The sequence below is a fragment of the Brassica rapa genome, chromosome A06, assembly GCF_000309985.2.
Source record: "Brassica rapa cultivar Chiifu-401-42 chromosome A06, CAAS_Brap_v3.01, whole genome shotgun sequence".
Taxonomy (NCBI): Eukaryota; Viridiplantae; Streptophyta; class Magnoliopsida; order Brassicales; family Brassicaceae; genus Brassica; species Brassica rapa.
In genome coordinates, this window is record NC_024800.2 from 7590225 (window position 1) to 7616211 (window position 25987).

General features: G+C 29.3%; 1 protein-coding gene across 1 annotated transcript; it reads left to right on the forward strand.

The window, feature by feature from the left end:
• The first annotated feature begins 209 nt into the window (after nucleotides 1-209).
• On the forward strand, nucleotides 210-13549 carry LOC103872675 (transcription factor MYB41). The gene is made up of 3 exons (XM_009151110.3): nucleotides 210-10077; nucleotides 11344-11473; nucleotides 12830-13549. The coding sequence occupies exons 1-3, from the start codon at nucleotides 9798-9800 to the stop codon at nucleotides 13338-13340; spliced, it is 921 nt and encodes a 306-aa protein (XP_009149358.1). The 5' UTR covers nucleotides 210-9797; the 3' UTR covers nucleotides 13341-13549.
• Nucleotides 13550-25987: the final 12438 nt, after the last annotated feature.

Below are 25987 nucleotides of genomic sequence, written 5' to 3' on the forward strand. Positions count from 1 at the left end.
ATTTCCTAGGCAAACCGCAAAATGAAGTATAAATATAGTTATCACAAAAGACTTGAGAAATAAGTGTCGCTTTGGCGCTGACCTTGATCATAAGCAGTAAAAGCAGGGGATCCAACAACTCCATTTGGTACCCATCTGAAGATAAAAAGAACAAATGAGATAGAGAGGTAACAAAATAAGACATCAAAGAAATAGATTGTCAAACTCACCCCATTCAAGAATCTAAAACACCATGCTGCAAGAAAACAGCTTTCCTAGCATCCCTTGATATCCTTTCCAAGAGAAGACCATATCCATCAGATGTAAACAACACAAATAGCTTCATATGGGATTAAGTTAATGAACTGGAAAAAAGAGTATTTAGAATCTCTATTCGTATGGATGTAACGTCACGAATAGATTATTATCCTCGATCTGGTCGAAGTTTTGCTGTTCACAGTTGGAAGATTAGAGATTTATAGTCGTAGCTTCAGTTGATTACTTTGGGAGATGCGATGAGCTCAATTGAATGTTGCAGAGTGGGTGAAGTGGGTTAATTACATAGAAGATCAGAGTAAAGAATGAATCAATGAAAGGTCGTGAGTCTCGTGACGTTAAGGAGAGGTGAACGACGTTTAAGTTTTCTGGAACTTTCGATAATCTTTGAAGGTCCAAGGGGAGACGACGAAACAACCTAATTTTAACTGGGCTTTAAATGTTTTCTAGAAGCCCATACGCAAGTCTAAAGCAAAAAAAATCCATACTCAAGTCAAAAGTCGAAGAAACATAAATTGTGTCGGATGCTTTTCTAACGTGTGATCTAACGACATACGTGGCATGATTTGCCCCTCCCTCTCTGATGACGTGGACGCAGGAGGAGAGAGGCAAGTCAACTTTATTGTATAAGATATTCTATTACTATACGACTCTCGCTCTTATAAAATATATTAGCGAAAACTGGCGACTAATTAATCCTTTTATTCTTAGCCTTTAAATTAAAGTTCTAAATCAATGTGAACAATAGTATAGTGAAGTACTGATACTGTTTCGGTGTAAAGTTAAAGGTTGCTCAAAGTAGTAACTCATGGATTTAAAGAATAAAGAAAATTAAAGTAAGAAGATAGAAAAAGAAGTGTAAGAGAATAATTAAATTATATAGACTTTCACAAGTCATAGAATAATTATATAGACTCACTATACTGCTCCAAATAAGACAAGAAAATCCCAAGAAAGACTCACAACAACATCAACCTTATCTTGTTTCTTTTTTATTTTGTTTTTGTTTTTCAATTTCAACCACTTATTAAAAAATCTCGACACTGGATACTCTCAGGACATAGCTCACAGTTTTTTTGGGGGCTCTCTTTAAATTGTCCTTGTGACTTCTGTTTCTTTTTAAAAACTGAATACTTCAATTTTCTCAACTGACTGTGTCTTTTTGTCAACCGAATGCTATTTCATTCAGTAACAAATATTTTGTAAATTTAATAAATTTCTCTAAATCTATATGTGGTATTCTATTAAAATTTTGTCGATATCCTTTACAAAACGTATTAATTTGATAGATTACGAAGATTAATAAGGATAAATCAATGAATCTTAATGTTTTAGTAAATTTATACTTCATATTTCGTATGTAAATGTTGTCAGTGAAAACATACAAACCTGGAGTAAATTGTAATAAGTTTAAACTAATGATGCGGTTTGAAAAATGGTGTTGAACGGATACGATCGAGCGATAGAAAACAATCAACATGACGAACACTACTAGCAAACATTTTTACCAAAAAACATTAGCAAACATGTCAAACTTTACATTGAACAAAAAAAACATTCACTAGCAGACATGTCATTTTACTGATGACGTATCCTTGCGCGTTCATGAAATAATCCGTGCATTTACATTCACATGATAAAATGATTTACAAAATATTTCACGACATGACAGTTCATGATAGCAGCGAAGGTGTGCATAAAACAATGAAAATATCAAAAATTTAAAGCACGTGAACGAGTAAATTTTGCACGTGCCAATATAAATCATGAACAGAGGTGTGAAATCAAAATAATTTGTAGGGTGTGATTGGTGAGATGTTAGAGTAAATACGATAGAGAAACATGGAGTAAATGGGAGGGAGAGAGAAATAAAAAATTAGAGTAAAAGAGAGAGAAATATATTATATTTATAATCTTTTGTGTTACTCCCAATTCCACCGCAATGAAGGAGAGGGAAATTACAAGTATAAAACCAGAAAAGACAAAACAGAATAATTACTTTCAGAGTAAATGGGAGTAAACATTTTTATTTTATTTTTTCACCTGATTGGTGAGAGATAGCGAGAATTAGAGTAACTGTCACATTTTACTCTACAACTTTACTCTAAAAGGTCTATACAGTCAGACTCTTAAATAACTGACGTTATTATCTTCTTTTTTTTTGTAACCTAATGCTTCAAAAGTTTTAATCCGCAGCATCATCGCAGTTAATAGTAACAAAAATATTTACATATATCATATATCTATACGTTTTTATAACCGTATTGCAATTGTACCGCTTGTCCCGCACACAGTTTAAGGCTCCGAATGGTGACTGCAATTTAAGCGGTGCGGGACAAGCGGTTCAACTGCGATGCGCTTTTAACAGTTATAAAAATATATAGATATATAGTATATGTAGAGATTTTTGTTATTGTTAACTGCGATGCGGAGCGGAACGGTTGTAAACATTCGAAGCCTAAGTAGCTTATAACTAATATATTTTTTATTTAATTTAATTTTGTATATATATACTGACATAAATATATATATATATATATATATACTGACATAGAATGTTAACTCGTACGAGTCTTAACTCTCTATATGTATACTATGGGTGTGCATTCTCTCATTTATCAGATATCACTTTCTAATCCCTATACTTTTTCTGGCTATCAAATCAAATGGACAGCATTGTGAATCTGGATAAGTCATGTTTGTAATATTAATGTCATATTAACAGTAACACAGAAATCTAAATACTTTAGTGTAAATTATTTAAATAGACATTATATAAGATAAATTAAACAAATAGCCTAGGGGTAAGCATTTTACCTGATACCCGAACCCGTATCCGAATCCGACCTAAAAACCCCGAACCGAAATCCGAACCAAAATAGCAAAATACCCGAACGGGTAATATCTAAACCCAAACGGATATCCGAAGATAACCAAACATATGTATATTTACCCTTATATTTCTTGTTTACATCTCTCATTTTATTTAAAATATTTATATTGATGTTACACATATTTTAAGATCATATAATATATATATATATATATATAATTACGAAGAAAATGATTTGTCACTCAATTAAAACGCATATCAAGTTTTTTTGTTTTATGTATTAACAAAAGTTACACTCAAAATTTCAAAACAATAGCCAAATTAATGTTTATTTATTTTTGAAATGTTATCTTCAAATCTATCAATAATTCAATCTATTAAAAATAAAAATATGTTAAGTGAAATCTATATTTTTAAATAGAATAAACCTAAAAATGAAAATTTAATTTTTTTTTCTTTCAAAATCTCAATATTCGAATCCTACCCGAATTAAAATATCCGAGCCCGATCCGAAGTATAGAAATATCCGAACGAGTCCTATACCCCTATACCAAAATATCCAAAAATCTAAAATACCCGATCCGAACCGAACGGGTATCTGAACGCTCATCCCGAAAATAGCCATATCATAATTTGTCACATAGTTGAACTACTTTCTCTTTCCATAGGCGTGAGTCTATCAAGTGGTTATTACATTTGACAAATACTATTCTACTTTGATGTTAATATATATGGAATGGAGTTTTAATAACATATAATATAAATATATGGAAAATGAGAGAATATTAGTGAACTAAGTACAGGGTGTTATGAAAATGAGAGAGAATATTAATAACACATAAATTTACACATACATTTATATAAGGGTGTTATGGCAATTAATACATATGATATAGGGTGTAGTCTAATCATCTAGTTCTACATTTAATTATAACTTTTTTAAGGTCATAGGGTCAAATTTTCTATAAGTTTATCACCCCCCCCCCCTCCCCCCCACCCTCTAAAAAATTAACACAGGATTAAATTTAATAACAAAAAATATTAGTGAACTAAGTAATTTGTAATTAGTTAGAAATCAATTAAATTTGATATTTTACCATAACCCAAACAATATATAATCCAAAAGCGATCTAACTGATCCAAAATCTTAAAATAAATAAATTATTGTGAGATTTTTATATTCTTTCTGTTTTAAAATTATCTATATTTTAAAATTTTCACACCCATTAATAAATTATATTAATTTTTGGTTATAAATATAGTCTGATTAGTTATACACTATTTGATCTAACATATAGTATACACTATTTGTCAAAGGTCTAAATATATATAAGAAAAAAAAAACTAAATAGTGTGAATGGAAAATATGAAAAGTATGAGAGACAACAAAAAGATGTTCACAAAAGAAGGATTCGATAAGAAAGGCCTTTCGCAGTCGATGGAGCATTCCTTTCTCTGTATTTATCCGATCAAATAAAGTATAAAATATGACTTGAATGGTTGCAAAAAAAAAAAATATAACTTGAATAGCGGGGGAAAAGAAAAAGATGTGAACATGGCATCATGCGCAATGCCACGTTGCCCAACAACAACAATAATAATTACTCCATTTGTTTCATATTCTCTCTGTTACTAAATATAAAATATTTAAGCAGAAACAAACATATTATAGAAAATTATTTTTTATCTAGAAAATATCATTAAAATTATAAATAAACAGTATTCAACCAATTACAAAATAAATTATTAAAACATGATTGTGTACACAATTTTTAATAAAGTAAAAATTACCTAAAAAAATGAAAACATCTTATATATTAGAACATCAAAATTATGTAAAATATCTTGCTTTTAAGAACATATGGAGTAATAGATGTCATTCTAGTTTTTTTTTTTGTTACACGAAAAGTATCACTTTACAATTTCAATACAAATTATACTTACTTTCAGCTAAAAATTAATTGCAAACTGCATTAGTTTTATAAATAATTTTATTTATCTCACATACTATTGGTCAGAAAGATGTAATTAATATTAACTTACATATATTTCCGCTACTTTCTTAGTTTGTGTAAAAAATGTTAAAATGACGCTTATTCAGAAACATAAAGAATAATAAATTAGTATAATCACTATTGAGATTAAGTAAGTTGTCCGAATATAACAAAAAGTAAAATGTGAGAATATAATTAAAATGTAAGATGTGACGATATCATATCACTAATACTTTTCCCGACCTGTGAGTATAACACGATAGCCTGGGACGGATCCGGATATCCGAGAAATTTAGGATACCTGGATCTGGATTCGGATCTGTCGGATTCATGGATTTAATATCCAAACCCGGATTCGTGGTTTCCGGATATCCGAGTTTTGGATATCCATTGCGATATTCTATTACCCGCGGATAACCGGATCCGTAAAATAAATAAAAATAACAATTTATTTTTAAAATACTATTTTTAATATAATACATAAATTAAATTGTTAGACAAGATTTATAAATATATTTATATATGTCTATAATATTCTATTACCCGCGGATATCCGGATCTGTAAAAATAATTGAAAATAATAATTTATTTTTAAAATACTATTTTTAAATATAATACATAAATTAAATTGTTATACAAGATTTATAAATATATTTATATATGTCTATAATATTGTAAAAACTAAAATATAATATTATAAGATTAATTCATGTATAATATTGATGAAATTTAAAAATTATTTTTTTAAAAAAAATACGGATCCGGATATTCGGACCTAAAAATTAAGATATCTGGATCCGGATTCGGCTTGGACGGATCCAAGATTTTGCTATCTGAATTCGGATCCGGCCACCCCAGATATCCTATTTTTGGAGCGGATCTCGGATCGAATCCGAATCTCGAATAATAAGTCGCAGGCCTATAACACAATCATCTTATTCTAACATTTAATCACCTTTTTACCGAATTTAACCGCTTATGTTACTTGGCTGTCCTTGAGGATTTCACAAAATATAATTTTGTGTTATATATATTCATTTTATTAAATCATATAAAAAGGCTGAGTCATATCTGGGTATGCCTGTGTGGGTTTGTTTTTTTTTTTGTTCGTTTAAGTTGAGATATACAAATAGGTATTAAAATATCATCTAGCCCTTGTACATAATTAAAAGTATTAAAATCCTATCTTACTTTTGATTGTACATTTAATAAATTTCTTTTTCGAATTAATAAATTAAAATTATGGTTAAAGCTAATTTTTTTTTTTAATTTTTTGCATTAAAATACAAAAATAACACTAATAAAAATAAAATATCAAAGCAATACTCTTTCGAAACGGAGAAAATAACAAGTAGGATTAATTTTTATCTTAAAATTAGTATTCTATATCAAATTAAATTAAACCATTATATTTCATTTCATTTACTATTTTATATTTTATATAGAATATGGTATAACATGCTATTACATTTTATACTAGAGGGGTGCCCGCGCTTCGCGCAGGATTTTGGTTTATTATTGTTGGATATGATTTTTTGAATGATGTAATTATGTGGCCAGTCTTATTTGTGAAGAGCATTATTTGATGTTTTATTTTGTTATGTAGTAATAGGTAATATTACGTGTTTGTTTTTCAATAATGTGTTGGTGTTTGTATAATAGTATTTGTTAGTGGTGAAGTGAACTTCTGATGTAAATTATATTGAATTTTAATAGCTTTGCATTTAGGCATTTGTTGATTTTAAGATTGATGGTTTTAGCATCAGAATTGTATTTTAATTTTTCACATTTTTTCACATTACTCTTTTAAGATGTTTTTTTCCGCTCTCCATATTTTGACCTTGAGCTTTCACCATCTATGTAATTCGCTTACCTTTCCGGTGTGCGGTGCTTCTCGCCATCACTGGGAAAAGACTCACATTCGTGTTCTTGTTTTTCTTCACATTCATCTCCTATGAGATTATCTTACATTTGTTATAGATCTTGCTTATGAGTTCCTAATTGTGTGATTGTTTCTCACTGTGTTGTAGGTTGTTTTGGTCAATATTGGTCTTTTTTTTTTAGATTTTGGCTAATGTTAGGAAATCATCTCGTTGGATCGGGTCAGCATTCAGTTATCTTTGATGTTGTCTTTCTCTCGTTGACTTGCTGTCGATAGTCTATGCTCGTCTTAGTTTTCAAGAATTGGTTTTTGGTGATCTGAATTCTATGCTCTTTTTCATAGCTCGAGGAGGACTCCACGGTTTGCTGATTTTGTTTCGTCTCCTTTTCTATCTTTGTTCTCTCATCTTGTTGCACCTTTTATTGCTGCTTGCATCTTTGGTGGCTCTTTTTTCATCATATTTGATACTCCAAGTTTGGATAGTGTTTTCTTATGTGTATGTTCTGTGGGGTTGGAAGGTTGTTTCAAATCTGAAGCTTGAGCTCTTGTTTCTAGGTGGCAGGCTTCCATTCTCCCTCTCTCAGGTTGTTTCTCTTCTTCTCATGTTGTTTCTCTTCTTCTCATGCTTCCCTTTGTGTAAGTGTGCGGATTTAGTCTTTGGAGATTTGGTCTCTTCTATCCTGAGCTTTGTGGTTCTTCGCTGACATAGACGTTTTGTATGTGCTTGTTTAGTTTGTGAGGTGCTTCTTACCTTTTAGCTGGTGGATGTGACTCTGATGCTTTAGGCATGTGTTTTCTTGTCTCGTGGTGACTCTGGTCTCCTGATGACAGGAGCAGACACACTGACAACAGTACGGGGTCACGTGCCCCCTACTTATTTTCATTTTTTCTTAAGTAGTATAAATTAATTTGATTAATTGTTAGTTTACTGAAGAAAATTGAAAATGTGTCCCCATCCAAATTTTTTTTTACTGTTTCTACTGTTGTGCCCCCGATTAGAAACGTTTTTAGATCCGCTCATGCCTGATGATTATTCTTTCTCTGACCTTTTTTTATTTTTTGAGTTGGTGCTTGATCACGCTCCTTTGAGCTCGGGAGAATGCTTTGTCGTATATTTTACTCCCCTGGTTCCAAAACAGTAAAATGTTCTGTTGTTTCAAAATAATTAATGATATTTTTATATTTTTATACTAATTTTAATTTTATTGAAAAATATGTGACCAATGATGTTTTATACTTATTTTTAAAGATTGGATGAATTAATTTTGGTTTATATTTTTAATATTTTTCTTTAAAAAAGTGTATACCTTAATTCTTGTGCATAAGGAATATCTTTTTTATCTTTTTCTAACATCTGCTTATTCTATCCAAGACATTATTGGTAAGATGATGTAAGTTAGTTTTTTTTGTTGATATTTTTCCAGCTCTAAACTTTTATTGAGTTAGTGTTACTTTTTCTCTTTGGTTGTGGAAATTGTAGGTTTAGATTATGTGTTGTATTCTAGTTTTTTCTTATTAGTTTGATTATTTAATAATTTTAATCATAAAATAAATATATAATTTATAAATAAAATAAATATATAATTTATAAATAAAATAAATTTATAATTTATAAATAAAATAATAAAATTTATGTTATTTTTAGTCAAAAAATAAATTAAATATTTAAAATATTTATTTATTTCTTTATTCATCTTGAATTTTTAGTGACCAATAAAATAAATTATCAAATTTTATACAACAATGGTTAGTGCAAAAAGAGTAAATAGTGCATAATTAGAAAAAAATTGGCTAAATTGCAATAATCTATGACGAAAAGATTTAAAATGTAAAAAAATTATATATAGAGAACACATGTCATCAAACTCCCTTGCTATTTGTCATAATAAGAGAAAAAGTTAACTTGATATATATAGATAGATGTACTTCAATGGAATGTTGTGCTGACAAAAAAAAAGGGGAATGTTGTGTGTTTTTAGTGGCAATAATTGTTACTGTGTTAGAAAATTTATGTTTATTCTTAAAAAATCAATCAAATTAGAATAAAAATTAGTAGAATTACGATATAGTATATATATATGTATATCTATACTATTAAAGAAAAATCCCTACTGGAATTTTGCCCATAGTTTTTGAAGTTATTTACAAGAGAATGCCATTATCTAGTTTGGATTTTTTTTAATTAATTTGCATGCTATATTTATAACCCATCATTTTTAAATAGTTTTTGACCCGTAATTAATTAATTCGGTTGCCATATTTATAACTAATCACATTTATAACTAAAATATTTATAACCAATCCCGCACATATTTATAACCGACCATATTTATTATATAAGATTTTTATTTAAAAAGAAATAAATCCCGCGCTTTTAAAGCGTTGATGAAAATCTAGTATATAATTAAAACTAAGAGAAATATGAAACGGAATATACTTTAATGCAGAAAGAACTAAGCAATGGTATTATTCTTTTTTTTGGACAACACTAAGCAATGGTATAAAAAGTCTTTCCATGGTGAGGTTATAACGGTCTTTTCGGCTACCACATTTCCCATTTGTTACTCAATTGCTTCTGAAATCTTTTTTCTAAGTATTGCCTTTTTTTGTGCAACAATTATAAGTATTGTCTCTGAAATCATAATAGTACCTTTAATTATTGACTCTCTTTTAGTTATTAAGTACACTGTTCCAAAAACAATTTTCAGATTAAAAAAATATCTTGATTTTATTTGTTTTGTCAGCAAAAAAACCTTGAATCTAACGGCGAGGAAATTCAAAACAAAATCCGACGATGGAAACTTGATAAAAATCAGAACTGGAGGGCATATATATGAGTTGTACACACATCCCACACTACTCACTCCCTTTTAAAATAAACTATTTATTAAAGTTAAAAAAACTATTTATCTTTATTAATATATTGTCTTATCATGAGGTGATTAACGTGGCATCTAGAGGATTGCTTGGCCTGAGAAAAATGGGGAGGAAGACGTGGTTCGACGACGACGGGATGAAGAAAGGAGAGTGGACGGCGGAGGAAGACCAAAAGCTTGTTGCTTACATCAACGAGCATGGCTTATGTGATTGGCGTTCTCTCCCCGAACGAGCTGGTATATATAGATTTATATGGAGAATGCATACTTTTGTGTTTATTTGGTGGCTTCATCTTTCTTTCTTTTTTTTTCAAATAAATTTCTGGAACAAGGGGTTTATAGACGTCTAGATCAGTTCAAGTTTCTGCCTACGATAATAAATGATTCCGTACTTTAAACGGATTAAACAACCAATTTTTCGTCCTATTTGTTTTCCACGTTTTTGCTAAGATAATTAATTACGATTCCTCTTGGCTCTGTCCGATTTATGGACTTATGTTTTTGGGGATATCTTCAATTTTGTATTTTCAGTATGAATCAATATATATATATATATATATATATATATTTTTTTTTTTTTTGTAACTGTGAATCAATATATATATCTTCAGATAAAAAATAATAATTACGATTCCTCTTCATTCTAAATGAAACTGAAATTCACACACCCACAAATGTTTTGCGTGTATATTGTGTCTTGAAATTCTTGGATTTGAGAACCTAAGTTCATATATTAACAGAATACTTTAACATTTTTCTCTTGATTGTAAATTTGGTTTTGTTTTGTTTTTTTTTTTTTTTTTAAGTTTTGGTTTTGCTGTTTTTTTTTTTGGTTTTGTTGTTGATATTTTAGGTTTTTGAGATATAAAATTCTACATACCGATCGAAGTGAATATAGCATGCAGAATTGGGATTTGTCCACGTTTATAAAACAAAACTTCATGAAATCCTAGCGAGATCATTTTCATAACCAAGCCAAGAATAGAAAGTGCACGTACATACCACCGTCATATTGTATAGTATACTGTGCTCTGTGGCGAAGGTGCATGAATGAGCACAAAATTTCTTTATAGATATGATTATTTTGTTCCGGATTCTGTAAAGTTGAATCCTCTATATACCGATTTTATCCATAAAATATTTTTTAAAAATGATTGCAATCTGTTAGCGGTGCCCACGAGCGACAGGTTCATAAATCTTGAAACTTTAATTAGTACTTTTATGGTTAGAGTGATGTTGTGTACTGTGACCAATATCGAAATCTTAAAATCTTTATAACTTATATGTTTTGTGACCCGATATGGAAATGTTAAAATCTTTATATGTTTTCAGTTTTTCATTTTTATATTTTCGCTTTTTTTTTTGATGAAATTTCAAATTTATTGATCATAGTAGAAAACATATATGTACGAGCAACTTCTTTTGTTTGCCACTACAAAAGCGCAATTAAACTCCTTATTAATTGATAAACTTGACATTTCAATAACTTATCATGAAAATTAGGTCTGCAGAGAGGTGGAAAGAGCTGCAGATTAAGGTGGCTTAACTATCTACGGCCTGGGATTAGAAGAGGCAAATTCACTCCTCAAGAAGAAGAAGCGATCATCAAACTTCATGCTGTTCTCGGAAACAGGTTAGTTTCTTAACTAATGACTGCTCTGTCAAAAGTCTAAACCACCAATTGATATTAACATTAAATGTGTGGCAAACGAGAACTATCGTAAATAAATTTAAGAGAACAAGACAGAAAAACATATATTGATTCATACTGAAAATACAAAATTGAAGATATCCCGTAAGATCAATTTTCCGTATGTTATGCAAAACTTAATTTTTTACTACCCCGTAAGATCGATCAATTTTTTGGCAAAAACATAAACTCGATTTTGTGGTTTCGATGAGAAAACTCGATTTAAAAGTTTTGCCGGTTACTCAATTCCTTGTATTTGGGAAAAAAATGATTTATGATTTTATCGAAAAACTCGAGTTTACAGTTTTAGCGGAAAAAAAACTTGATTATTTGATTTGGCGAGAAAACTCGATTTTTTGTTTTTAGCCAGAAAACTCAGTTTTCGGTTTTGACGGGAAAATTCAATTTTTGATTTTGGCGAAAAAATTTGATTTTGCGATTTTGGCAAAAAAAAAAACTTGATTTATTTGTGGTTTTAGCAGAAAAACTCAATATTTATGATCGTATTTTGAGTTTGTTAAAACATGTAAACTCTGGTTAAAATTGATATAGAAACATTTGTTAGGTTGCATGAAAATTAAATGGGCTAACCTAAATATTAATCGTATCCCATGATTAAAATGTGGTTAAAATATAACTGAGTTAAAATAAGATTGAATTTAAACTAAACAAAAGAGTGCTAGACCGAAGCCCGAATTTAACCTATCTATGTATGATCTTTCATGGATTACATGATTATGAAAAAAAAAATGTTATATAACACCTCGACTGTCCACAACTAATGGACTATCCATGCCCGTTCATTCGGCCAGCGGGGTCCATCCCATCCCATCTAACGGACGGTGCGTTAATTTTTCAAAGCACGAAAGACTTGTTTACTGACCCTGCAATCACCACGTGACATTTTCCCGTATTTTGGCCTCACTCGCATGGTATCGCGAATCACTTCCGATAGTTCACCCATTTTTTTACTACTTCAGTTCAAACATGCTTAACCGTGTAGTTCTAAATGTGTGAGAAAAAAAAGGTCAACTTTAGTGACATAAGTATCCAAATCAATTCTATTAAGTCTTTTCATATATCACACGGCATGTTACAAATGTATGCACATACGTCAGGAAATAATACACATTGACTACAAGATAATACCAACATTACTAATTACAATCTGATAAGATCATGTAGTTATTCACTAATTCCGATTTAGCCAGATCACTAACTACGTTCTTTGTCCTTTCACAATTCATAATTATAAAAGGTAATTCTAAAATTTGTTGTCTTTATTGTTGAAAATTGAAGGTGGGCAGCCATAGCGAAGAAGATGGAGAATCGAACAGACAACGACATCAAGAACCATTGGAACTCTTGTCTCAAGAAAAGACTGTCGAAGAACGGAATCGACCCGATGACCCACGAGCCCATTATCAATAACCTAACCGTAACGACCACTAACGAAGAAGAATGTGGTAGCTCTCCCACGAATACGTCGCTGACAACGGAAAGCCATTTTTCCTCCTCACCTTCCGGGTCGGCTTGTCTCCTGAACAAGCTCGCCGCAGGTATCGCATCTAGACAACACGATCTCGACAGGATTAAGAACATCTTGTTGGACCGGAAAATCACCATCAATGATCAAGACGAAGAAGGAGGATTAAGGAGGGACCAGAAGATTGGCGAAGAAGATGATTTTCTGATATGGGACGATGGAGAAGTTAGACGTTATATGGACACTGACCCAATGGAGTACGAGACGACACCGTATGACTCTGTCTTGTACGAGAGTACTCAGATACTTGATTATCTCTTCTGACTCAGTCCAGTGCTAGTGTTTGTGTGTTATTAGCATATGGTGTATTGTAGCAACAAAGAAAATTAATGTGAACCACTTTGACCAAGAGAATGATTCCCTAAAGGGAAAGTCTTTTAGTACATGGTTTTTGATTAACTATATTTGTAGAATAAAGTTTGATTACCAGGAAATGTTATGAGCTTGCGACGTTCAAGCAATAATGGTTAAGATTTTATTGTCAAGAGCATGCATACCCCTGTTAATGCAATTTGCATTAAACTACAGAAGTAACTACACAGACGTTGATCGCCAGATATTTAACATGAGAATAAGATACACACTAAAAAAAATTCACATATTACTGACTTAGTTAATGCACTACCAAACTTTTCCATATTCCACTTTAACCACTTACTTCGTTATACTATATAACTAGATTAAGATCCGCGCTTCACGCGGAATGAACATCGTATATATAAATTATTTTACGTATAGTATGTTCTTTTATATATTATAAAATAATATATATATATATATATATATATATATATATATATATATTGGACAATGAAAAAGTCAATAACTAATACGTATATAATAAAATTGGTGTAAATACGTGAATAAATTTTATTAATCCAAACAATCAGTTTTTCTATTTTATATAATTAAATTTACATAATATAAACATAGATAAACATTATATTTTTGATATTGATATATTGTTAAATGATGCGTTCTACTTATTTGTATATTTTATAACAAAATTTAAATCGCTGATAACAAATTTCCATTGTGCAATGTTTTTGAAAGTTTTAGTAATTTATAATTTTTATAAACATACAATGCAAATTTTAAAATTTAAATATTAAGTTGTTAGTATTTGTTCAGAGATTTTATCAAAATAAAATTGTTCAAAGCAAATTTTAACATTAAAATATTTATGTATTTTCTATGGTATATAATTTAATTAAAAGATATTAATATATATGTCACTTTCTACTTACATGATTTTTAATAATTTGTATCTTATCATAAAAAAAAATTAAATCATGGATAAAAAAATTTTAATGTGAGATTTTTTAAAAAGTTCAAAATATAACATATACGGAAAAGTCTAAAATTTTATTATATGGTGGTTAATTTGATTGTTTAATTTATTTTAGTAACTTAAAGTTAAACAAAAATAATAGAAAATACACTAATTTGTATTAAATCTTTATTATTCAAAATCATTAATTGTCATATATACTTTAGCCACATTAGGAAATTCCGTAATTTTTATTTAAGGAAAGAATTGAGAACATTAATAATTAATTTATGGTAAGTTTAATAAAAAATTTATTATATATGTAGATGAACCAACCTATTTTTCTAAGGATTTTAAGAATCATTGTGGTGATGACACGTGGCTACCTCAAATGTTGTAATGTTTCTCTTTTAATATATAGAGGATCTCGGACAATATCTATAAGTCCCCGTATATAACTAGCTAAGCACCTATAAATAATGTATTTTAGCGCTTAAAACACCAATTTCAGTTTCTTGGGATTTTTATCCTAAAACCGACTGTGTTTATATTTTCTAAAACTTTTTTCTTAAACCATATAGAATTAAGATACAAAAATGAAAAAATAAATCTATTCTCATATTGCAATGTTAATAGAATGATGATTTTTTTGAATTTTCTATTAAAAAAACATGTCACGTTGCTCAAATTTGTATCAAAAAATCTATTATATCTTAACAAAAACACAAATCAAAAAATTTCCAGGCCATCAATCTTAATATCTCTTATTTGTGAACAGATTTTGTAATATATACTAGGGTTCAATCTGCGCACCTACGAGTATATATTTTTATTTTAAGAATAACATTATAAATCTAAACTAAGTTATGAAAGTATGCATTTTATAAATTTTTAGATTTGTATATTTATAAATTTTTAGATTTGTATATAACTTTATTTTGTTACTTTTATATTTGGTGAAAAAAATATTCAGATGAAATGGTAATATTATTGTGTTAACATAAGTCTGGGCGTTTGGTATTCCGTACGATTTGTTAGGTTTTCAGTTTTTAGGTCCAGAGATATACTTAATGTCTGATTATTGATGAAATTTGTTTTGGTTTCAATTTTTTGTTTGGTTCTCAGTTTCAATTTAGAATCATATTTTTTATCTACTACAAATAAGTCATACGAGGATTATTTTAATAACATTTATAACATATTAAATAACATTTATATATCGAACTACTTTAATTAAAATCTAATTTATCATTCTTATTTAGATAATATATCTAACTTAATGATCAAACAATACAATCAACTACTCTATCATGCCACATTACAAACCATCGACTTATCTAGCATACCAACTACAAACGTCAAAACATCATGAATAAAATGAATGCAACTGCGAACTACAAAACAGAACATGGCTATTACTTCACATACAATAATCTTCTCTATGATGATTTCATTGAACCTAACATATAAACATTTGTTTTACAAAAAAGAAAAAACATATAAACATTAATCATCCTTAGATTGATTTTCCTCAAACAATCCTATAGTTATATGGTTTTTTTTAATACATCATATCCTTAGGTTTTGATGTTCACAACCTGAATTTCATATGTAATTTAATCATCCAAATCTTCAGATGCATTTATGTAGTGTTGTTTCTGGATTGATCATCTACATATATTTTTAATTTAAAACTGTAATATCATATTAATTTTTTAGTTTAAAACATTTGTTCAAATCTAAACTATTAATAATTTATCTGAAATTTTCGTTTTTTAAATTTTGTACATCAATGGATTATATTTTGTAGATATGATTTTAGAAAGTTGTTTTGATTATTACCGTAAAATTAGTATATATATATATATATATATATATATGTTGTGGCATAATTGAGTGTTATAATCTTTATAGGATAATTGGTTGTTATGATATAGGAAACAAATTCTATATAGCTTAAAAAGAGAATATTCACTCAAAATGCTTTTAAATGATATAATCATTTTTGGTAGACTAACCAAACGTTATTTGATGTTTTGATTTGAATCAGAATTGGGTTTTGTATTGAGAAACAAACCAACTAAACCGATAGTAAAGAATTTTGAAATCGTCTTCCACAGGATGTGCTACAAACAAAAAAAACTTGCAACGCTTCAAATAGAGGAACAAATAATAATATAGATGATCAATCCAGAAACAACACTACATAAATGCATCTGACGATTTGGATGATTAAATTACATATGAAATTCAGGTTGTGAACATCAAAACCTAAGGATATGATGTATTAAAAAAACCATATAACTATAGGATTGTTTGAGGAAAATCAATCTAAGGATGATTAATGTTTATATGTTTTTCTTTTTTTGTAAAACAAATGTTTATATGTTAGGTTCAATGATCATCATAGAGAAGATTATTGTATGTGAAGTAATAGCCATGTTCTGTTTTGTAGTTCGCAGTTGCATTCATTTTATTCATGATGTTTTGACGTTTGTAGTTGGTATGCTAGATAAGTCGATGGTTTGTAATGTGGCATGATAGAGTAGTTGATTGTATTGTTTGATCATTAAGTTAGATATATTATCTAAATAAGAATGATAAATTAGATTTTAATTTAAGTAGTTCGATATATAAATGTTATTTAATATGTTAAAAATGTTATTAAAATAATCCTCGTATGACTTATTTGTAGTAGATAAAAAATAGGATTCTAAATTAATAAATTAGATATATGAGTTATTAAAATTATGAATATTTAAAAATTAAAATGGAAATTGAAACCTTTGAACGTTAAGCAATTTCTAAACGCATATAACCAATAAGCCATGATAAAGTATATATATATAACCATTCATGTTTCAATCACTATAAACCAGAGAAAACAAACTATCCAAGTTCTACCACGAGCTCAAACATTTTCCCCTTCTTCTCCCACACCATAATCCTTGTTGCCTTAATAATACGTGTACATGACCAATCATGTTTCTGGTTTCTGTAATAATCTTCCACTGTTCAATTTCGCATGTCCAGTTTCCGTGACATATATGTCTCTTCCATCCTCTTTTACTCTATTTTTGACATAGAGATCCTGAAATTGAGTTTCTATACCAGTCGAATTACAAGCAGAGACTAGACGCCGATAATGTTAGAAAATATTGATTCATGATAATTAGATTGACCTGTAAAAGAAGTGATATCAGGTAAGAAATGAATCATCTTAGCCACAAGGCGGTGGTCTAGTGATAAGTAAATTTTGCAAAAATATTTCACTATATTTTCTTTTACCACGCGGATATGAGTTTATCTTAGAATATCTAGAATGAGAGTCTCTGCCTGTACCGCACCATTACTTTAAAGATTAATCTTGACTTTTTCATAGATCTGAAATACCTTCAAAATTAAACAGAAAAAATGAATTATCTGAAATAGGTACAAAACCTTAAACCATGCCAAACAAAAATTGCAACTAAAGTTTTAGAAGAATGTGGGAATAAAACTGCTGGATTCTAAAACGTAAATTTTTTTTTTTTTGCGAGAATTAGAAACACAGATTGAGAAACAGTCAATCACTTCATGACGGTCAATCACTTCATGCCAGGAGAAAGCCATTGCATAATAACTTGAGTAAATTACATGTTTACCACTTTTATATACTACTTTTCATTTTTACTACCACTAAGGAGATATTTTCAAAAATATATTTTTCATTAAGTGGCAAAAGACTCTTATGCCCTTGTTATTTATATAGAATAAATCATTATTTAAATTAAAAAAAACAAATTTTTATGTTTTCGAATTAACTTTTTCAAATTCGAACTTTTTATAAAAAAAAAATTTTCGATTTTTTTTCGATTTTTTTTTTATTTTTTTTTCAAACTTCTTTTTGACATACGAAAATTATGTTTGAAACTATTTTTTAAAATTTTTTATATATATTTTTAAGTATATTTATTTATATATTTATTAGAATCCTAAATTTCAAATTCCAAAAACCTTACCCCACTTTTCAACTATAAACCCTAGTCTAGATTAGTTAATCCTAAGGATATAATTGTATTTTACCCTTCATTAAAAATGAAGGTAAAAATAGTTAGTGTAAACATGAAAAGTGGTACTATGAATGTGCTATTTGTGACAATTTCCCTAATAACTTCTTTATGCTATTGAATTATTTTTTTTTTGGTGTAATGCTATTGAAAATTTTGTATATACAAAGGTATATGTTTGTAACTACAACAAAAATTATCGTGGCAAAATGATATATAATGTTTGTACAAAAATTTTAAGAGTTCAAAGTTTTGAATTTTTATTTTGTATCTTTAGATTATAAAGCGTTGACTTTATGATGGAGGATTAATTTGTACTAAATTTTTGATTTACGATTAAAAAGGCAGAATTATTTATTGGATGATACACATTTTGTTCAAAGTTGTTTATATTTCCTCCTATTCGAATGATTGATGTTTTAAATTTTGGTTTTGTGTATGAATGATTGACGTTTTAAAATATAATTAATATATTTATTTTAAAATTAAAAACATAAATTAAAATATAGAAATATAAGTAGAAAAACTTTACTGAAAAACTAAAAGTAACAAACACAAAAATGTATTCTCTCCGTTTCAATATAAATGATGCTTTAGGTAATTGTTTTATTTTACAATAGATGATATTTTTATATATGTATGTAACTTTAACTTATTCAAAATTATGTAGCCATTTTATTTTTATAATTAAAAATAAATTAGTTTTAAATTATATTTCAATAATTTTTTGTTCAGAAAATATTTTTTTTTAATATGTGTGCAACGAACCAAATTTGATCTATTATAATAATATATGGAATATTTAACTTTAAATTTTAAGAAAACGCACGTATACAACAATAATTCATATAAGAATTAATTATTTAAAAGCTTTTAGATTTATCATCAAAGTAATCATAACTAGGAGTATGCTGGGCATAAAACCCATAATCTGAAATCCAAACCGAACCCAAACCAAAAAGTCTGATATGTACTCAGTCCGAAATGTAAAAAATATCTGAAGTCTTGTAAGGTGATACAAAACATATCCGAACCCAAAGTGTTATTAACCGAACCCGAACAAGTAATCCAAAAAAACGAAAAAAACCAAAAAATCCAAAAAGATATCCTAAGAAACCGATCTAAATGTCCAAAATAATATACAATATAATTATATGAAACATGAATATATACTTCAAATATTCAATTTTATATTTATTTTGATATGGTATCTAACAATAAGTATTTAAAATTTAAATAACTACCTTAAATACTTAATTATATATTTCTAATGTTTTGCTTTTAAATTTTAAATTTTATTTCAGATATATCCGAACTGATCCGATATAATATAAATCCTAATGATATATGATTACTTTATGGGTTCTATGATGTGATACAAAACCAATCCGAATCCGATGTATTATATTCGAAATCGACCCGTATGAAACCTAGGAAGTGTTATAAAAGAGAACCAAAATCCAAAAAACCTTATCCAAACACCAAAGAGTACCCGAACGCCCAGACTTAACTAGAGTCAAGATTTCATTAATGATGTGTTTGACAGTTTCAAAAAACAAAGTGATAAGCACACGTGCAGAAAACGCGTGTATATTCTAGAAAGTTAAGTAATTCGTTTTTTCATTACTTTCCGTTTGAAAACCAAAAAAGGAACATTAGTCCATTTCCAATGGAGTTTTCTCCATTAGAGTTCTCAATATATGTATTATATATATATAAGTGTATATATTATATATTATATGAAATCTATAATTATTGTGGAACCCCATACTTAAAGATTTTTAAAAACTCTTATCTATGGGGTTCCACAAAAAATGTGGACCTCACAATTACTTATACATATATAATATATTTATATATACATAATACATATATTAAAAACTTTAATGAGAAGAACCTCGTTGGAGGTGCTCTTGTATCTGTCTCTGTTAAGGCAGGTGACCAGTGAAGTGAGACTACAGTTCCAGAGTATATATATGGGCTATTAATTTGAAATACGACTGTGAATGGGTTTGGCTTAAAACAATAAAATCACTTGGTTTTGGTCATGCGTGTACTGTTTGTTTAGCTTTATCTCTTAAAGCCCATCTTAACTTATTTCATGAATTTTAATCCAAATCGAATGTTTTATACTAATTGGAACCAAACTGATTTGGAGTTTAGTTACTACGGAGTATAGTTTAATTGGTGCAAATTTGTAAGAGTTCAAAGCCAGACTGAAATATCACCATACTATATTTATAGAACCAAATATTTTTCAGGTACACCCAAGTAAACCAAAAAAAGAAAACCAATGTCTTAACTAAACCAAACGAAATTTCTAAGTAAACCAGAAAAGAAAACCAACATGTCTTAACTAAACCAAACGAAATTTCTGAATGCCAACAATACAAGCATCTATCAACTACGACCGTGGCAGCGGTTGCATTTGATTCTTTGATACATGGTCAAGTCAAGTTCAAAGAAAATGTTCACCTTAAGTGATATCTTTATTTCTCTCCATTATTTGATTTCAAATAGAACTATCAAATTCGATTTGATTCATATATTTTTTTCCTTAAAGAAATTTGGAATCATTTGGTTCTAGACAAATTTAAATAAATTTTAATGTATAAATTCTTGTTCGGTTAATATTCATCTCGTTATTTTGCGTAGGCAAAAACAGTATGAGAGGTGACAATAATTTTTCAAACATAAAGTGAAGAGAAATCTGAAAGTCCACAAATACATCATTGACGCCTCTGTTTTTCTTCATACTTAAGATGAAATTTATATTTCTTTTTAATTTGTTATGTTTGGTACAGAACAAAACTGACTCTTTGATTCAAGCACTTGAATTATCTACCTTTTGTGACCTATCATGCCTGCTCTGCATGGGACAACCTATTCTAATTGCTCAATGGGATTCAGGTCTCCAGAGGGTCAGAGCCTTTCCGTGAACGAAGTACTTCAAATATATTTTACTATATTGAACTATCGAATTAATATTTTAAGAAGAAAATGAAACATCATAACCAAAAAGTTTGTTCTCTTCGTCTTATCTTTTAATAAGCACTAGATCTCGATCCGCACAACCGGATTTTTGTTTTCATTTATTTTTATATAAATATTTTATTTTCAATTCTAAATTAGTATATATTAGAATATATATGTGTCTATCAATTTTTAAAACATAATAAGTTTACGATATATTTTTTCATTAAATAGATTATTTCAAACTTTCATATGTATTTGTATCTTCTTCTATATATATATTTTCGGATTATTATTTCATTATTAAAATTTTAACTATATATATAAAGATTAGTAAAATATTATTTTATTGTCATATTCAAATATATTGTAATATTTCACAAATTTAGAAAGTTTTTTAAAAAATTAAACTTTTCGGTTCATAGATTTATATTATCGAGTAAATAATTAAACATTTAATTTTTGTTTAATTTTTAAATTAAACTATATAATTTAAAATTTGTTTTCATTGGTTTAAGGTAGTAAATATTAATCATTGTTAGATAATATGATTTTGTTATTTTAAAAAAATCTTTATAATTTTAAAAGTTAACATCTACAAATATTTAAATATTTAACATATGAAGGTATAGTACTACAACATTAAATTATATCTATTTAATTTATACTATCTATAAATTCAATGTATCATCTATTGTTTAAATCTAATTATTGATAGCTCAATAAAAATTTCTGGTAGGCCTAAAATTTAAATGATAAGATTAAAGATTAAATGTAACATGACTTTCTAGGAATATGTCCATTAGATCCATTTTTTAAAAAATCACACATGAATCAAAGTTGTGACTTCTGTTTTAATATATAAGATTCCGTTTAAATTATAAGAAGACTCTTGGTTTTTTTTTTTTGCTTTAGGTTTTGTTTTTTTTTAATACTTGTTTTCTCTAAAAGTTTTGTAGCAGACATAAATATTCCGTTGGAGTTTCCTCGACTCAGCGGGGATTATTCATGCTCTTGTAAATCCAGATTTAGATCTACTAAAAAGTAGATTTTATGATTTTGTGGTGGTTGGCGTTTTTTAGCTGTGTCCATTGTAAATGTTTAGGACATGACTGGTTTTTCTGCTACCATCCGCAAAAACAGTTTTTCCAGTTGGTTGCAGTTGTTGGCGTTTTGCAACAATCATTTAAATTTTTCTAAACTGTTTCAAACCGCTCCAGACCTTTTAAATTCAAAAGGTGGTTCCAGGTAGCATTTACGGTTACGGGCGGTTTCAAAAGAGTAATTTTTTTAAAACAATAAAAATACAAAAATAAAAATAAAAATTTTAAAATGGAATAATAGAAATACTAAAATATATTAATTTATATTATAATTTTTTAAAATAAAAATATTTTCTATAATTTTTTAAAATTTAAAATATATTTTTATAATAATAATTTTTATATTTATTATAATATTATGTTGTTTACTATTTTTATAATTATATAAAATATAAATTTCGTTAATTTATTATTTAACCGGTGTTATATTTGGTGGTTTACGAGTTATAAGTATCTCGCAAACGCACCAATTTCTAACTGCTGTACCAGTCGTACAAATCTCTCAAAACCGCTTAAAACGGCAGCTATCTGCAAATGTAACAGCTGCGGTTACACAAGGTCCTTAATCTATGCTTTCGCCAGTGAACATGGGAGACGATGAACTGGTGTGTGTGTGTAGCGACGAGGCGGTGTGTAAGTTGCATGAACTGTTTGTAGCGTATGAGTAAACTTTTCTTTTTTGAACTTTAAACTTGCTATCTTGAAAAAGATTTTAGAGCATTTTTATTAGTTTAGAACTTTTAGAGTTTTTCAGAAATATAATAGTGGTATTTCTTTTACAGCTCTGTTATTTATTTTAAATCTAAATTATAATTAAAAAAGAACAAGTAGCATGAAGGTGAAAAGGAACCAATAACATGATCCAATAAAATTACAATTAACTATACTTATTTTTTATGTTGGGTTTTATATCTTGTTTGGTTTGTTATCTCGATCATCATCGGTTTCTGTAACTTTAACAATTAGAATTTTCAGCAGCATAGTGTTTTCTCCGTAAGGTTATCCGTCTTTCAATCTGCCTTCTCGTGTGAGGCTACAGTTAGACGGGTGTATACGGTCCCAGTGGACTGCAAAGGAGGTGGTAATCTCCGGTGCAAGATACTGAATGACGGTATCGTTGGATTACGGCTTCTTCTCGTACCGCCGGTGGTCTCTATTTTTCTGGCCTACTTTGGGTTTGGGCTCGAGTTCTTCTCTCGGGTAAGCTTTGGATTCTCTTTGGAAGCTGTAGGAACTGTTGCAATCAGGGTTTGAGAACGCCCTTCTCTCGGTAGCTCGCGACAACCATCGTGTTTCTCATCTAGTACTTGTGGTTGGTAGGTTCGGCATCGTCTCGCTTTTAAACTGCTTACTCGTTTGATGTGGTCATCAGATCAGCAACTGAACCGGAGGTCAACCCAAAGCCCTACTCAACCAGCCAAGGCGCAAACCAGGACATATGTGCACTAAAAATGTCATATCTTACAAACCAGGAGGGTTTAAATCACGAGGCTAATATTTATGGATTCTACACTCAAGAAGAAGTCCAGGCCAATTGGAATTGGGCCAAAATATTCACGGAGCAAGAAGTTATGAATTTTACAACCCAGAGGTTTCTCAGCCGGTCCATCTGCGAGTATCCGACTTTAGAAGGAGATTTAAGCTCAGGTAAGGAGCGGCCTGAAGCAAAGCCCATCATAGGAGTCAAGAAGAGTTTATCAGCTTTCCAGAAAGCCCAATATCAAGAGAAATGGCCACGGAATTATGAAGTTATGATCCAATCTCCAAAACCGGTCAAACCAGTTCTACACTTGCCTCAATTGGAAGCTAACCGGTTCAATCAGCTTCAAACCAGACATTGGCGACCAGGAGATCATTTAAACCAATCAGGAGATATTCTAGGCATCCAGGAGGAGTTCTACAAGTTCATACCATGCACCAGCAACCATTGGATCAGGAGGATCCTCATTTACTCAAACCTGCCTTATTTGGAGCAAACCGACATTAATGTCCAACAGCTCTTTCCTCTTCAGTTTAGGCACGACCTCAGCACATTCCAAGCAGTCAAGAAGGTTCCCAGGAAGCTTACTTATCCCCTTAAACCATCCAGGTTCAAGAAAGATCAGATTCTTTACTTGGAGCCAAAATCCCACAAAAGGCTCCAACGGCTAGTTTTTGATTTCTTTCTTAGTTTTCGATTTGTTTCCTTTTCTATTTGTTTTAGAACGTTAGGACCTTTGTCTCTGAGCCTTATATAAGCTCCTAGACGTCCATTGTAAAGAGCATCCTTAATCACCAAGTTAATAGAAAGTTTATTCAGTTTTATCAAAGTTGTTCTTTGTATAAAATATCGGTCTTTAGGATTCAAAGAGAGATTCTTTGTTGTCTTATTGATTTCGTGAGTCTAGTTTGTTTGTGCAAATCAAACAATCTCAGTACACAGATTGAGAGAGTCAATCACTTCGATCCATCATTCCATCAGATTGAGAGATTCAATCAAACCTTCCTCCGCAAATCCACTTCAAGCCATCATTTGATCAAGCTGAGAGTGATACACATCCAGCAGCCTGATTCCGCCATATCTATCCCTTTCTTTTGTTTATTGTTCTTGTTTTATTCATATCATAAACCTCATATCATTTAATTCCCTTTGTTTCAGGTTATCAAGTCATAATCCGGCCATATCGACCAATCGGCCACATCTCTGGTCGATCCGATTTAAGCTTGGTTCCACCATTTTTATCAATTTGTGGGTTACCCCCCCTGTGCCTACAACATTTTTGGTATTAGAGCTCAAGCTCCTGAATCAGGTCACTCTATCCTTGCATCATTCATATTTGTTTGCATTTGTTTTTCATCATAAACCGAAAATCCATAAAAACTGTTTCTTTGTTTCAAGTTTTGTTTCTGCATTTGTTTTGTGTTCTTGCTGTTCATTCTGCTAAGTGCCACGAAAAAGAAAAGAAAAGTTTTGTTTGATTCATTTAAAATCGAAAATCCCAAAAGAAAAGTGTTTGCATTTATTAGTTTCCATAAAAATAAAAAATCCCATAAGAAGTTCTGTTTTGAATTTGATTCCTTTTCATTTGCATCCATAAATTTAAAAGCCAAAAGAAATCATCCTAGTTATTGTTTCATATCATATTAGTTGGTCCATTTCGTGATTGCATCAGAAAAGAAAAATAAAATATTTTCAAGCTTAGTTTATATCTTTTGCATAAGTGGTTTAATTGTTTGCATCAAAGAATTTTTTTTTTAAAAAAAAAAACAAATATCAGCATTAGTTTGCTTTCCATATTTTCTTTTCATTTGTGTTTATTATCATATCATATTGATTCATTTCGTGTTTGCATTGAGAAAACCAAAAGAAAAATAATTTTTGCATGCTTTATTTCATTTCGGTTCATAATTGCATATTTTCTCGGTTTAGTTTAAATTGTATTGTGCACTTGATTTATTTTGGTTCGACCAGACCTTCCCATATCTTTCACTTGATCTTTGAGAGTGTTTTCAGGAAGCCATGGTAGGAGAAACACA